The sequence below is a fragment of the Lycium ferocissimum genome, chromosome 7 (genome assembly GCF_029784015.1).
Source record: "Lycium ferocissimum isolate CSIRO_LF1 chromosome 7, AGI_CSIRO_Lferr_CH_V1, whole genome shotgun sequence".
NCBI lineage: Eukaryota > Viridiplantae > Streptophyta > Magnoliopsida > Solanales > Solanaceae > Lycium > Lycium ferocissimum.
Genome location: NC_081348.1, coordinates 36,468,169 through 36,482,232, shown reverse-complemented (window position 1 = coordinate 36,482,232; position 14,064 = coordinate 36,468,169). Strand labels below are relative to the sequence as shown.

Here is a 14,064-nt window from a genome sequence, read left to right as displayed (position 1 = left end):
GGGGTGGAGCATATATATATATATATATATATATATATATACTCCACCCTCACAAAAAACTAATTAAACAATCTATTATACGCTACTTGAGGCAAGTACAAGTACTCGTTACTTTTTTGAGATAGTAGAAGACAAGATAAATGATTGGAAAAGAATCTATATTAGGCATTCTAGCAATAAAAAAGGTCTTGACTTTTAAATCTAATGCTTGCTTCCTTTTTAAAACATTTGAGTAATATACTTTTGAGAATTTGGGCATTATATTAAGGACTTATTTAACAAACTTCGTTTTAGTTTGAAGAAGTTTTTTTCGGCTTACGCCCCAACAAAAAAAACTTTTGAAACGCCGGCGTACGCCCCGACCGTCGGCGTACGCCTTTGGGACTCTCGCCCCCGACCCATCGCCCGGGCATTTTTTGGTACGCCCGCCCCGTGGCTTGCCCCGAAAACGCCTTTTAAAACAACGACAGTACACGATACATCATCAATAGCTTGTTTGATTAAGTTTTTGGAAAGCTGAAAGAGCTTTTTTGTTTTAAATATGTGTTTATCTAAGAAGGTTGAGGTGTTTGTTAAGTTTGGACAAATGAGTTGTTTTTAATAGTAGCAGAAACTGAAAAAAGTTATTTTTGAGACGTTGGCCAAGCACAAATTGATGCTCTAATATTAGCAAAAGGGCTTTTGAAATTAATTAGCTAAAAATAAATTGATACAAAATACTTTTTCGAAAAACACGTCTAATAAAAAAATATTTTTCAAAATAAATCAATTTTGGAAACTTACCAAGATAGGGATAAGGTCTGCGTACACTTTATCCTCCTCAGACCTCACTTGTGAGATTACACTGAGTATGTTGTTGTATAGAGACAAGACAATCATTTAAATGTTAAAGTGCAAGTGGCGCGAAATATAAGTAGAAAGAACTATATTGTAAAGTGGATGGGGACTCAAAGTACATAATTCCACAGACACCTTTGGTGTTGGCAACATTGTGGACGTCCTTTATGACCTTCAAATTTATAGGGTTTATAGACGTTCCCATAGTTGAAACTAAATTCTAGTTCCACCATCATCCCTTTGACAAAATAACAATTATTAAATCCTTACAAGATGAAAAATGAAATCAGTATAGTAGTAACCATGAACTAATAATGGAAAGGATCTGTAGAAACTATTCTTAAACCTTTCCAAAAGTATCGTAAATGAACCATAGGGGACATGAAAAATAAGTCCTTGATTAGGGGGTCGGTGGTGGTGGGTTGGGGGAGAATGAATCAATCTTGCGAAAGCAGTTACTGCAAGATCACCTAAGACATTACAGCAAGTGCTTCCCTCCAACAAAGTCCATTTTAGGGATCAACTAGGGGTTTCTTCACTGAATATATTCTTCAATACAAAATTGGCTTCTAATGACTTATTTTGCAGCATATGAAGTGGATACAATAAGGTTATTCTTCAGCAGTAGCACTTGCAGCACTCAAGTCCACTGACAAGTCAACGACCTAAACAAAAGAAAAATGTAAGAATAAACAACTAATATGGCATAGAAATTTCAATAAGTTCACTACACTCACAACCATTCACACAAGGTCGAAAGAAGATATATTTGTCAGCAGTAGAAGATAATAAGTTTAATTAGAACCCCTTTTTTCACCAGTAACTTTTGCTAGGTTGCTTCCATATTCAAACAATAGTATGCTTGGTAACGGCATCTTTTGATGATGGATGGATAATGTCTGTGTGTATGCATGTGTGTTTTCCCTATCAACGTACTAGCTATATCCTATGAACAAGTATGCCTCCAACCTTTCTTAAGTCCAAGGCATCATTGTCAACCTTATATCAGTCAGCATGCATGCAACTTGAGTGTTGATATATGTGTTATGCAACTGCTGCATATTTTTAATCGAAAAATCACCAGATAACCATATTCAAACTGGAATCTTACCTTTCCCGTTATCTTGGTGTACATATCTAGCACATCCATTACCGTGGACTCAAAGTGTGTCGTTGAATCATAGCTCTACAAGGAAGGATAAAACATGGTAATTAGATCAGAATTTTTTTTCTTTTTTTTTTGCGCAAATGAACTGCTGCCAATGTATAGAGAGACATTGGAGTGGCAGGAAAGAAGTCTACCATAGAATTTTTGGACTTCTAGGAAATCTGATTTAATTTGAAAGGACAACATGCAAGAGAAGGCATGACTAAGCTTGTAAGACATTATTGTTGTATTCTTTTTTCTGCTTTCGTGGTATTACTAGATTACAAAGAACGGTCCCTTGAGTGGCAGTAATTTCACATAATGTGGGGCGAGGTTCAGCAAGTCAAAGCAACAAAACCAAAGCGCCATATCGGTTTCCAGTGATGCTTCTATAGAATTTGGGAACATACGCATAAACATCTTCTAACTCCTCAGGAGAATAAAAGCTCTGTGTACTAACAAGTAATAACACAGTCATATCTCTTTGGTGATATATTTCTGAAGAAATAGTGTAGAAAGAAAAGAGAAACAAGCAACTAGTATTGGAGCTTACTTTAGATATGAAACAATTATCAGCAGCAGAGTCATGTGAAGGTACGAATCTGTCTAAAGTTTCATAAAATATCTCATCGACAGCCCCAAGTATGTCTACGCCAGGCTTCAGTTCTTTCTCGGGGTCATCGGTTTCAGCTTCTGTCGAAACAAAGGCAATATATTTCCCTTTTGGAGCGACATTGTGGGAGTAGGAACAACAGAACAGGTACCTGTAACCGGAATGTTGAATAAGTCACTCTCAATTATCTTTCAAGTTTCTCCGAACTGCACAACAGGGTGAACATGTAATGGAGTCTAGGACTAAATAAGCAGTGACAATCACTTCTTAACAATTTTTAGAGAAAAGAGGACTTAATTATTAGTCAGCGCCATATATAAGTAAGGTCAAAGCTAGTATGCTTTGTAATCTTATTTTTAGAAGCAGAAAACTTGCACCGTCGGAGACAACCCTCTATACTACACCACCCAATAGGCTATGATAATTCAACAGACAATCTGGAAGCCTACAAAACTTACATGTCTGATTTGCGACCAAGTTGCTTCTGTGGTAGAATGACCTGGGCTGAATGAGAATCGTTAGTGTTAGGAATGGGATGGCTCATTATACAAATTGCACGAGCAACTTTTCCAACCTTCTGGACCTGCATTATGTATTGGTATTAAATAATTTGTCAGTAGAAATTATTAATCTAATCCTTTCTTCCGCTAGGCAGATGATTAAGCAAAATTTCAAGACATGAATCAACAATGCAGAAAGCCTGGACCTATTAGTTTTTCGCAATTTTCCAATAGTACCTTATCAGGTAAATATGACGGATCACAAACAACTTTCTTGCATTTAGCAGTTTCTCCTTCAGAAGTCACACCAACAACTTTTCCACTTTCATCAAACTCCACCTGAAATCCAGAAACTGAGTGTTCACATAAACTTCAATTTAATTCAGTGGTGTATGTAAGCCATGTGGAATTATTCAGCATTTGAAGTAGAGCAGCTAGCTCAGTGCATTATTGTCTCAGTTTTCTTTACAAAATACTATGGCATACTTAAAATTACAATAGGAGGATATCTGTCCAGAATACATTTAGAATTACTTTTTACATCAGGCGAGAAGAGGCCTAGATGTTAGATCAGGAAGATTAGTGAGCCACATTCTGGATGCTAGAACATTTGGGGAACTTACTCCACATGGGTATCGTTAAGCATCCATATGAGCTAGAGATGGTTTTGATGAATACCTTACACTGCGGCTTGTTAAGCATGTAAGTTCCACCATAAACTGCACTCAGACGTGCAAACGCCTAAAAACATGTGCACCAATCAAATACGGGAAAAAATTAAATGTATTCAAACATGACTGACAAAAAATACTCAAGGAGACAAACCTGTGGTAATTCTCCCAGTCCATACAACGGATAAATATAGGGTGATCCTGCTTGAAAGCGTGCTAAAGACTCTGCATAAAGCTTTAAAAACCAAGAGACAAAGTAGTCATTAAGTATTTATTTAAACAAAGAATTCCGATAATAACAAATAATCCTCTCAATTCATAATCAAAAGAGGGGGAAAATGAATCCTTGTTCAAGCACTGCTCCGCCAAGTGTCAAGCATATTTTATCTCAAAAAGAAGAAAGCATATCTTAGCTTATGTAATCAAACATTTTGGTTCTTATGAGTTACAAAAATAGTTCTATTCACGTGAAAAGAAGAGGAATTAACATCACAGCATATTTGTAGCATTTGGCATTTCAATTGTATCTTGATTGTGATAATATGTTCTTTAGAACATTTTATAGAAGACGTACCATGAAATTATCAGTCGACAACGTGTAGGGCACATCTTATTTAATAGGATTATATCAACATTAGATGTTACTTTGCTATTAAATTAGATTTAAGGTCTCCAATCCATGCCAAGAAAGTAGAGACACAAAAGAGAAACAGAAAGAAGGCTGATGTCTTGACACCGAAATCCAATACAATCATCAATAAATAATAAAACTAGAAGGCTGCATTTTCTGATTTACAGTATCAGTAGGCAAGACGATATTGATAAGTCCTTGCAGCTATCTGAAAAAGTAGAAGATTTACTTCATCTAGTAAAAAGATATTATATCTTCAGCCAGTGAGGTATACAATTAATGCCTAACCTAGAGTCTAGATAGTGATATAAAAATTCTTAAAGTATGCGGGTTTTCTCTCATGACATGAATAAAAAATTTATGAGGCCCTACACTCGCTATATATAAACATGGTAACTTCCTTAATTTCTTCTTTTCTCCTTCATGGTCATGAAATAAAGGATACCTTTACCAAGCTTTCAATCAGCTTTAGTAACTAGAATAAGTCACACCTAGCTCATCAGCCATCACAAACCAGACTTATATACTGTCATGTCAATGTGAAGTTTTAAATAGCGACAAAAGCAAAATAAGCTAGTGATATCTTTATCAAAACTATTATATACTTTCTGCAATACTAATTGATCAAGTCAAACTTAATTTGACACCTTTACTCTCTTTACGAAATCCAGAGCTGGTTGGTTCAAATAGTTATCATCTGTACAGAGTGCCAAGGCATGTCCAATAAAGTCAATGGTATCATCTTCAAGTTCATATTTCCTGCAGAAACAATATTTACCAAGCACAAATTACCAAGGAGTGGAAGAAACTGTTTCTAACTATGATTGACTAGGGATCTAGCCCTCACCAATATGTTCAAGCAAGACAATCAAAAACACATGAGGAAAGAAAATTTACGCAATGAATTCTTTTGCAGTGATTTTGTTCAAATCCATCCCTTCATGAGTTTTCGGATCACTCTCTTCAAAATCTTGCACATAAAGAAAGAACTTCCGAGCTCTGCGCTTTTCAAAAAGCCCCATCAATGGGGATTTCAGAGCTTCAACATCAGTTGCTGGAACTTTGTAGATCTAATGATAGCAGTTTCACGAGAAAGTTAAGCGAGAATTTTCTACCAACAAAAACCAGAATGGAAGCTACACCTCATAGTGCTTTAACAAACATACCTTCCCTTTATTGTACACAAAACTACCGTCTACAGCCTTGAAGTTCAAGTACTTGGTAACATCGGTGTGGATGAGCACACGGACAAGAGTTCCATTTGCCATTGCAAACTAGAGGACATCAGGGAAAAAATTAATTACATACTTGTACAGAGTTTCATGTAGATCTAATAATAGAGGCCAATGATCAAACTAACCTACTACAGATTTCAAGTTTTCATGATAACAATAGAACTCTTTGAAGCCCAATATCTTTACTTCTAAACTTCCTGGCCCTTTGATGAACATAATCTTGTCATCAATAGGAAGTTAAGATGTTTCATGAACTTACGTAAAGAAGAGCCTACTCTCTAATTGCAAAAGCATATCTGGTTTCAATTCCTTTAAAATATTGCGCATGCTGTTGAATCTACACGCTGTTTCATGTCATTACGGGTCAAAATACTAGATTGACACCTTTATCTTTAGATATATTTTTACATATCACAACTTCTGCAATATTGGCAACATTCATAGTGAATAATATTAACATGTCCAAGCTCCAGCCAACTTGTAAGATCAGTTGACATAAGTCTATATATCAAAGCTTCCACTGAGTAGTATGTTTGGTTTTCCAAGGGAAAGCAAGTGATATTCCTTAGATTACTAAGCATGTCATAAACTGTCTCTCTTTAGTGAAAGCTCTACAGTAATCCAGCTCATTCCTAGCATCTGGTCTACACATGAGATAGTAAGGCACTATGTAATGGAAAGATCAATAATGAAAAATTTGTAAGGCAATGTGAACTAACCTTGGGAATCATGTCGACATTGTATTCCTTACTCGTACCTAACTCTTCTGGTGGCTTGTCATTTCCCCTAAATCGTTTCCAAAGCTACACAAAATAACATGAAATGTTAAGCTGAGATTAGCTGCAACCTGCAAGTTTAAAGATGAACTAGCACCATCTTATGCCAGACTTCCATTTACGCCTCGTTTTCCAGTATGTCTTAGTCCTCTCATGATCAAGACAGATGAGTGATGATATTTTCAAAATTGTTTGTGGATATCAAAACTCCACGCGATTGGTAAAGAGGTTACCTGGATTAAATTAAGTGAGCTTGACTCTCCTCCATAATAGTCGTTTTTATCCATGTGTAGTACCTGAAAAAGATCAGAGATTAGATTTAATGTTAGTGATCAATTTAGAAAGCACACAAAGATGTATAGATATCTTAACTAGAATACATATATAAAGTTGTTGCAACCATTATTAAGTAGACTGTTTACTTATAAATAGTGAGACTGATGATCTAAATTCTGGTAGACATCACTAATTGTGTACCAAATCCAGTCACCAGAGTTGCCAATGTGAAAAAATATTAATGTGTAAAGGAAGAAAAAAGGAAAAAGATCCTCTAAGAAAAAGGATTCAATTTTTATTATGAATTGTTCTGTTTTTTCGTAATATAGTCAAGAAACAAAACAACGTATCCGAAAATATAGGAATAGGATCAAAACAAACTCTGTGTTTCAATGACTCATGTGGATGTAATCTGATGATCTCTTTTATTTTCATAATTAACATCCTGAAAGTATTCCTAACAATCAATATTACTTCAACTTAAATCTAACGATACATCTAATACCAATGATCTGTGCCTAGAATGCGCTGCTAGATCTATGCTCTAGAAAGCTCCATAGACAACGATGAACGCGCTTTGACCCCGGGCTTTCCTTTCATTCCTTCAGCTTCAGATAGGTGAATCAATGGGCTCATTTCCTTTCTTTCTCTCGTCAACTGGGGAAAGGTTCCTCTTTGCTTTGCTTAGATAGTTGGAACTCTTTGTATATAGGTTATGCCTAGGGCAAGACCCTTAGGAGAGATAAGGAAGGTATTAAGAAAAGGAATTCGGTCTTTGACGATCCAGTCTTAGCTAGCAAGTGTATGGAGGAGTCCCTAGTGTGCCAGATAGCTACTTATGTCCCATTTAAGCTGAAGCATAAGAATGACGGATTTGTGTCTAGCTTGTGATCAAGGGTGGCTCAATTGGTTAAGCATGGGGCTAACCATAATGGAGGCCTCAGGTTCGAAACACCCCGCCTACGAAAGTAGGGGATTTGGCTTCTGGGTCGGGCTCGTCACACGGCGCATACCTAGTGCGGGTTATCTCTCCTGTGTGGTTTGCGGGCTATTGCATAGGAGTGGCGTTTACCCTCTGTGCACCAGTGGCGGAGCTAGGAATTTTATCAAGGGTGTTCGAATTCATATAATCTATATATTAAGGGTGTTCAATATGAAATATATGTCTGTAATACGTAATAATTGACATGTCTATACGGTATAATTTTTCGGCGAAGGGTGTTCGGTTGAACACCCTTGCCGGACTGTGGCTCCGCCACTGCTGTGCACCCGAAGGGTAGCGGCTGCGGTTCCCTTTGTCATAAAAAAAAAAATTACTTCAACTTAATCTGAATAAGATGGCAAAGACGGAAGGCCTTAGTAATTGCTCTCTTGTCTCATACACAAATATATCATCCAAGTAGCAATATTGCCAGGGGCGGAGGTAGAAACTCGGGTATGGTCGAACTCAGTAGCTTTTGCCCAAACAGTGTATTTGTATTAAGGAATTCATTAATGTGCACACATATTAAATTTAAAACTCAGTTATTAACATTTAAAGTCGTAGTTCTAAAATCCAGAACTCATAAAAGTTGGAATCCTGGCTCGGTCTCTGAATATTGCACAAGAACAAAGAACTATAATGCTAGCTTATACTAATTAGTGATTAAAAGGACAATAGAAGGCGCATTGATCCATAAAAAATATGAAACGTACTTTGAGACCATCAACAGAGAGAAGGCCGCTGAGAATGCATTCTTTGAGGCCAGTGCCGAGAACAATGACATCGTATTCTTCATCCATAATTGATAGTATAATTAGTGTTTAGTTTGCTAATCCTTATTGATTAGGAGGTATGAATGAAGGAATGAAATTGAAATAAAGAAGTGAGAAATGGAAGTAATAATAGCAAAGAGGGAGGGAGAGTTTAAGGAGGGAGAGCATGTCGCGGTTTCGGATTAGAACGGGTCTTTAGCGCAACTGTAAGGAATACCCACCTTTTTCCCATAACTGAATTTCAACTTCTATTTTATGTAACATACGTAAATTTCACAAAATTCAAACAATGAAAAAGCTTTTAAAATTTAAACTCGTTATAAATTAATTTCATATAACTGGCCTAGATGATTAAACCAAAAAAAAAATATATATATATCATAAGTTTTACTCCATCTATCCTAATTTATGTGACACAGTTCGGATTTCGAGGGTGAAACAGTTTAATTTTTACGGTGAATTCGGGTATGAAATCTTTAAGTTTTTTTGAAATAAAAATTACATATTTGGAAACTACGTAAAAAGTACTATAAGTCACAATAATTGATAATTCAAAATATTTAAACGATATATGAAAAAATTACCGTCAAAGAAATAATTATTTGAATCTCGAAATCCGAAAGGTGTCACAGAGAGAGAGAGAGAGTAAAAGTTTTAGAACACAAATGTGGTCTCATTATAAAATTTTCTCATTAAAAGTAAGATGAGAATTTAAAATTAAATTTTTTTTCCCAGTATAGAAATGCCTTCATTTAAAAAAAAAAATTACTAATCAATAAGAAAATAATGTCGCATATCACATGAAATGGAACCAACGGTTTAGAGTTCGAAGTAATTAAAGAGTGTTTTCTTCAGACACTTTTATCACTCATGGATCTTTTTTTCCCCTTCCTTGTCGTTTCTGTTTTGTGCATGTACGTGAATTTATTGAAGGATGTTTTCATCGGACTGTGCTTGCAATTGAAATTAGTTTTATTTTAATCTGCTGATCCGTTTGTTATTATAAACTAGTTAACTTGACCGCGCTTCACGCAGTAATTGAATACATCATTGAGCTTTAAAATACTAAAACGTTAAAATATCATGTAAAAACAAAAAATCTTAATGTTCTTTTTATCTTCAAATACTAAACAGATTAATATAGGTGAAACTATTCTCTATTTCTTTTATTTAAAAAAGCATTTAAAAGGACAAAAGAATCAAGAAAATATGATCTTTTTATATATATATATATGGTTAAATACAATGTTTTTTTTTACTGTGTACATTTGATATGTGCATATAAGTACTAAAAAAAAATTACCGTATCATTAGAGATTAAATTTTAGAGCTTTCGGAATTTTATCTTCATTTAAAATTTAAAGAAAAAATTAAAGATAAAGACGAATGAAATTTACACTTTTCATTCTTTTTCCATCTTCCTTCCTTTCTTATGTCCATATATAGCAGTTCATTTCTCGATTAAAAAATGGCTATTTTAAATTCATTCTCCTCTTCTTCCCTTATCTTCTTGTCTCCTTTAATAAACAACCACCTTTTGCTCTAAAATAATTTCATTAAATATATTAAAAATATTGTGAATTCCAAAATGTACATATTTCTCTTGAAAGTTCCTCCTAAAAATTTAATGCGCACATCAAAAACACAAAGTAAAGAGAATCCGTAGGAGTTAATGTTTAGATAGAAATCTCCAGCTTCATGCTCTAGAAGTATCTTAACATTTATTCACCTGAATTAATTTTAACATTTCAATCAGTTAAAAAAAAAAAAACATAGCCGAGAATAAAAAGATAGCAAGAAAATAAAAGAATATGAAAAAATGAAAGAAAAACAAAAGAAGAATAGTTAATTGAGAAATGATACAAGATGAGAGATAGGTGATTAAAAGGAGTTACATAACTAAAATGACATAAATGTTTAACTCAATATAAAAACCACAATTGAAGAAAAATAATTCCGTTCCAAATTAATACATCATTGATTATACATTGATTTCAAGAAATGGAGGAAGAAAGAAGTAGAAGGAGGAGAGTAATGGAGAGAATAAAGGAAATGATAAGTTATTGGTAATAACTCTTTAATTGAGCAATTGTAAAGAAATAGGAATATCTGCTTTTGAATATGCACCAAACTTCATTTTACAACATCTCTTTTAATACTCTTTTTCATTAATAAATTTGTTCAAGAAATGGATCTTACACTTCCGCTCTAATCTTTTTCCATTTACAAAAAATTAAAGATACATCCAAAAAAGGAATGAAGATATATTAGAACGTAAACTGGAAAAATAGTAGTCTAAAAAGAAGTAGGCCATACCTTGCTTCTGGTGGAGTAAAATGAATATTGCTATCTCCATATTGTCAGTGGTGTTAAAGTAACCATTTCATGCAAATATCATACGACAAAAATGAAACATGAAAGAAATAATTCATATTACTATTATGTAAGAATTCAGATAATACAATACACGTACGTATATGTAAATTAAAACAGTAAAATACTTAAATTGAAACACTATGTCTCCTGATTATGCTTATTGTTACCGGATGACTTGCATTTGTTTCATCAAAATAGCACATTGGGGAAGGCAGGCTTCAAACATAAAGGAAAAGAAAAACACGAAGCAATAGGATATGATCAGATTCTCAATAAATTGGGATTGAAAACATGATATGAAACACCTATGAGCACTATCTTAATTAGTCGGTATTTATAATAGAACACTAAATGTGAATTTATGAGAATAGAGAAAAATGGGGAGGTGAAAAGGTATCTAATTGATATGCAATTATAATGATCATTGAAATGTAATAAATAGGTTAATACAACGTGGGAGAAGCTTTTGGTAATTCAATTAGTTAGGAAATTATTGTGTTATTTTATATAGAGAAATGGAGGGGAAAATGTCAAAAAAAAAGGAGAAAAAAGAAAAATAGGAATGGTGGTCATAGAGAGGTGCCACATCACCTTGTCTATGCCTAGCTTTATATTATATATAGATATAGATTACTATATTCATATCCGCGTGATGCGCGGTGTTTAAGTACATTGGATCATTTATTACTTTAAAAAAATTCAATTATGATCTTATTTTTTAATGCAGTGTACTTAATAACAAAATCTTTCTGAAATTAAAACAGAAGAATGATAAATGTTAGAATATCTCGTTAGTTCCTTAAATAGATAAAGAATTTCTTTTACTCTCTTAATAATATTTTTGTTTGATTTTGATCAAAATTATAGTATTATTTTTATGGGTGAAAATCATTTTCTCTCTCTAATTTTGGTTCAAAAGTCAAACACCTTCCCCCGATTTTGAACAACGATAACCCCCCCCCCCCCAAAAAAAACACACACCCCACACGCACATCTCAATTGAACTTTTTAAGTATCTTTATACCCTCTAAATTATTTTAAAAAAAATCTTTTAGTTTTTTAATATTATGATATATATTTCCCTCTTTTTAACAGCCCCACGTTCACCCCCCCCCCCCCCCCCCCCCCCCCCCCCCCCCCACCCCTTTTTTTTTTTAAACCATTAGCAAGAACTTGTTTTAGTTGTCTATCATCGGGAATTTGGACAACTGTCTTAAAGACAGTATCCAAAAGTACCAAACATATTATGAACTTAACTTTACTTATATAATAAATGAAGTAAAAATCTGAAAATTAATTTTTGAACACGTACAATTTTGATAATTGAGCACAATAACATTTTAATTAGAAACTCTATTCATATAAGTAAATTTGATAATAGTAACCAAAACTCAAAAATCTCATTTACTTAATTGAGAATGAAAGGGAACAAAAACCTTTTAAACATATCTTTAAGGGATAAGGCACTATTATCCCCCTGAACTATACCCGAGGTTGCTACGATACACTTTACCTTTCCCTGAGTCATATTAACCCCCTAAACTTATTTAAAACAGAATAATTTCCCCCTAAACGTTGACGTGGCAAAGAGAGTGTGTTTCACTCTCTTTGAGAGAGTGAGAAACATGAAAAAGGAGAAAACTTAAGTTTTTTTCCTTAAAAATCTGTATTTTCTTAAAATATGAAAATAAATCTAGTTTTCCAAATTTAGTTTTAGAAAATGGGTTTTCCACATTTAAAAAAAATAATTAATTTTTTCAAAATTTTATAAAAAAATCAGTTTTTTCACATTTTGACAAGAAAAGTACTTTTTCCGGATTTTATTTGAAAAATAAAAGTGTCCTAAGAAAATGAAATCATGAAAATCAATATTTTTTAAGACATTTTAAAAAAATAATCAAGTTTTTCATATTTTTAACAAATCCATTTTTCCATATTTTAAAAAAAAAATTCTGTTTTTTAATCCATGTTTTCAATTTTTTTTTTTAAATGGGTTTTTTAAAAAATCAAATTTTTCAATTTTTTTTTAAACAGGTTTTAAAAGTCTCTTTTTTTTAAAAAAAAATTGACATGTAAGCTGAAAAAATAAATTAAAACAAATAAATATACATGTGGCAAGGAGAGTGTATGTCACTTCCATATAAGAGTGGGCATCAGCGTTTAGGGGGATAATTATTCCGTTTTAAATAAGTTTAGGGGGTAATATGACCCAGGAAAAGGTAAAGTATGTCATAGCAACTTGGGGTATAGTTCAGGGGAGTAATAGTGCATTATCCCTATCTTTAATGCATGTAATATAAAAGAATATAAAAAATAAAGATATATTTTATATAGATTCCGTAATGATTTAATATAATACTTAAATAGAATTTCAAAAAATGATATAGCTAGAAAATATTACTTTAATGGTAATCAAACCTCGAATGATTGAATATATCGCCATATCAATTAAGTCTTTTAGTGTCTCTGGTTATATTATTTATTTTTAAAGTTAATTCAAAGTATAAATGCCCTTATATTATTTATTTTCATTATTCAATGTTTTTGTTTTCGGCTTATTTTCTAATTTTTAGTTACATGACAATACGAATTTAGTTTAAGAATGCAAAAATCATCAAAATGCACACAAATCTAAATTTACCCTATTCAGTTTGAATTCAGATTCAAATATTAAGCACAACTGCTCAATTAATTTTATTAAATATGTTAAGCTAACCATTAATTCAATTCAATTTCAATTTTTTTAACATCAATTCAAATTATTTATCTTTTACTTTAAATACAATTTAATTATTTCTTTATGAAATTCAAAATATATTATCTTTCAAGTCATATTCAAATTCTTTTATTTCAATCCAAAAATTAATATTGTAATGCTTATTAACTTTGTCCCAATACTGGTATTTGGTTTCTTCTTAACTACATATCATAGTTAAAGTAATCTGTTGAATAGGATCTTCGTGTTTACCATTGATTGCAGAATCTTGTTCAAAGAGATTAAAGTTGAATGCACAAAGCTTAAAACTTTGAGAATAAGAGGAAAGAATACTCTCCTTCCGGAGTGACATATATAAACACTCTAAGACTTGCAAGGAGCAATGTAGCACAATGAATTGTGAAACTATTAAACAAAGAAAGCTATAAATTTTACTACAATCAGGACTTCAAATAATATGTAATTCTTTATACACGAAACTTTGTACATGACTCTCTCTACGGAAAAACCCCCTATTAAGATTAACCACGA

At 32.9% G+C, this 14,064-nt stretch overlaps 1 protein-coding gene across 1 annotated transcript; it reads right to left on the bottom strand.

Annotated features, from left to right (window-relative positions):
- Nucleotides 1-1,001: 1,001 nt before the first annotated feature.
- LOC132064719 (guanosine nucleotide diphosphate dissociation inhibitor At5g09550) lies at nucleotides 1,002-8,613 on the bottom strand. Its single transcript, XM_059457809.1, has 13 exons — nucleotides 8,382-8,613; nucleotides 6,644-6,706; nucleotides 6,354-6,437; nucleotides 5,566-5,673; nucleotides 5,297-5,469; nucleotides 5,047-5,158; nucleotides 3,923-4,003; nucleotides 3,776-3,838; nucleotides 3,335-3,436; nucleotides 3,056-3,180; nucleotides 2,538-2,748; nucleotides 1,949-2,023; nucleotides 1,002-1,502 (listed from the first exon to the last, which is right to left on the bottom strand). Exons 1-13 carry the CDS (start codon nucleotides 8,466-8,468, stop codon nucleotides 1,449-1,451), a joined length of 1,338 nt encoding a protein of 445 aa, XP_059313792.1. The 5' UTR covers nucleotides 8,469-8,613; the 3' UTR covers nucleotides 1,002-1,448.
- Between the last annotated feature and the right edge of the window lie 5,451 nt (nucleotides 8,614-14,064).

Bases quoted from the DNA above. Each gene is read 5' to 3' on its own strand.
- LOC132064719 (XM_059457809.1), bottom strand. From the start codon at position 8,468: ATGGATGAAGAATACGATGTCATTGTTCTCGGCACTGGCCTCAAAGAA. The intron at 6,707-8,381 runs GTACGTTTCATA...GATCTTTTTCAG, and splicing joins TCTCTGTTGATGGTCTCAAA to GTACTACACATGGATAAAAA. The intron at 5,470-5,565 runs GTATGTTTGTTA...TGCTATCATTAG, and splicing joins TTGTGTACAATAAAGGGAAG to ATCTACAAAGTTCCAGCAAC.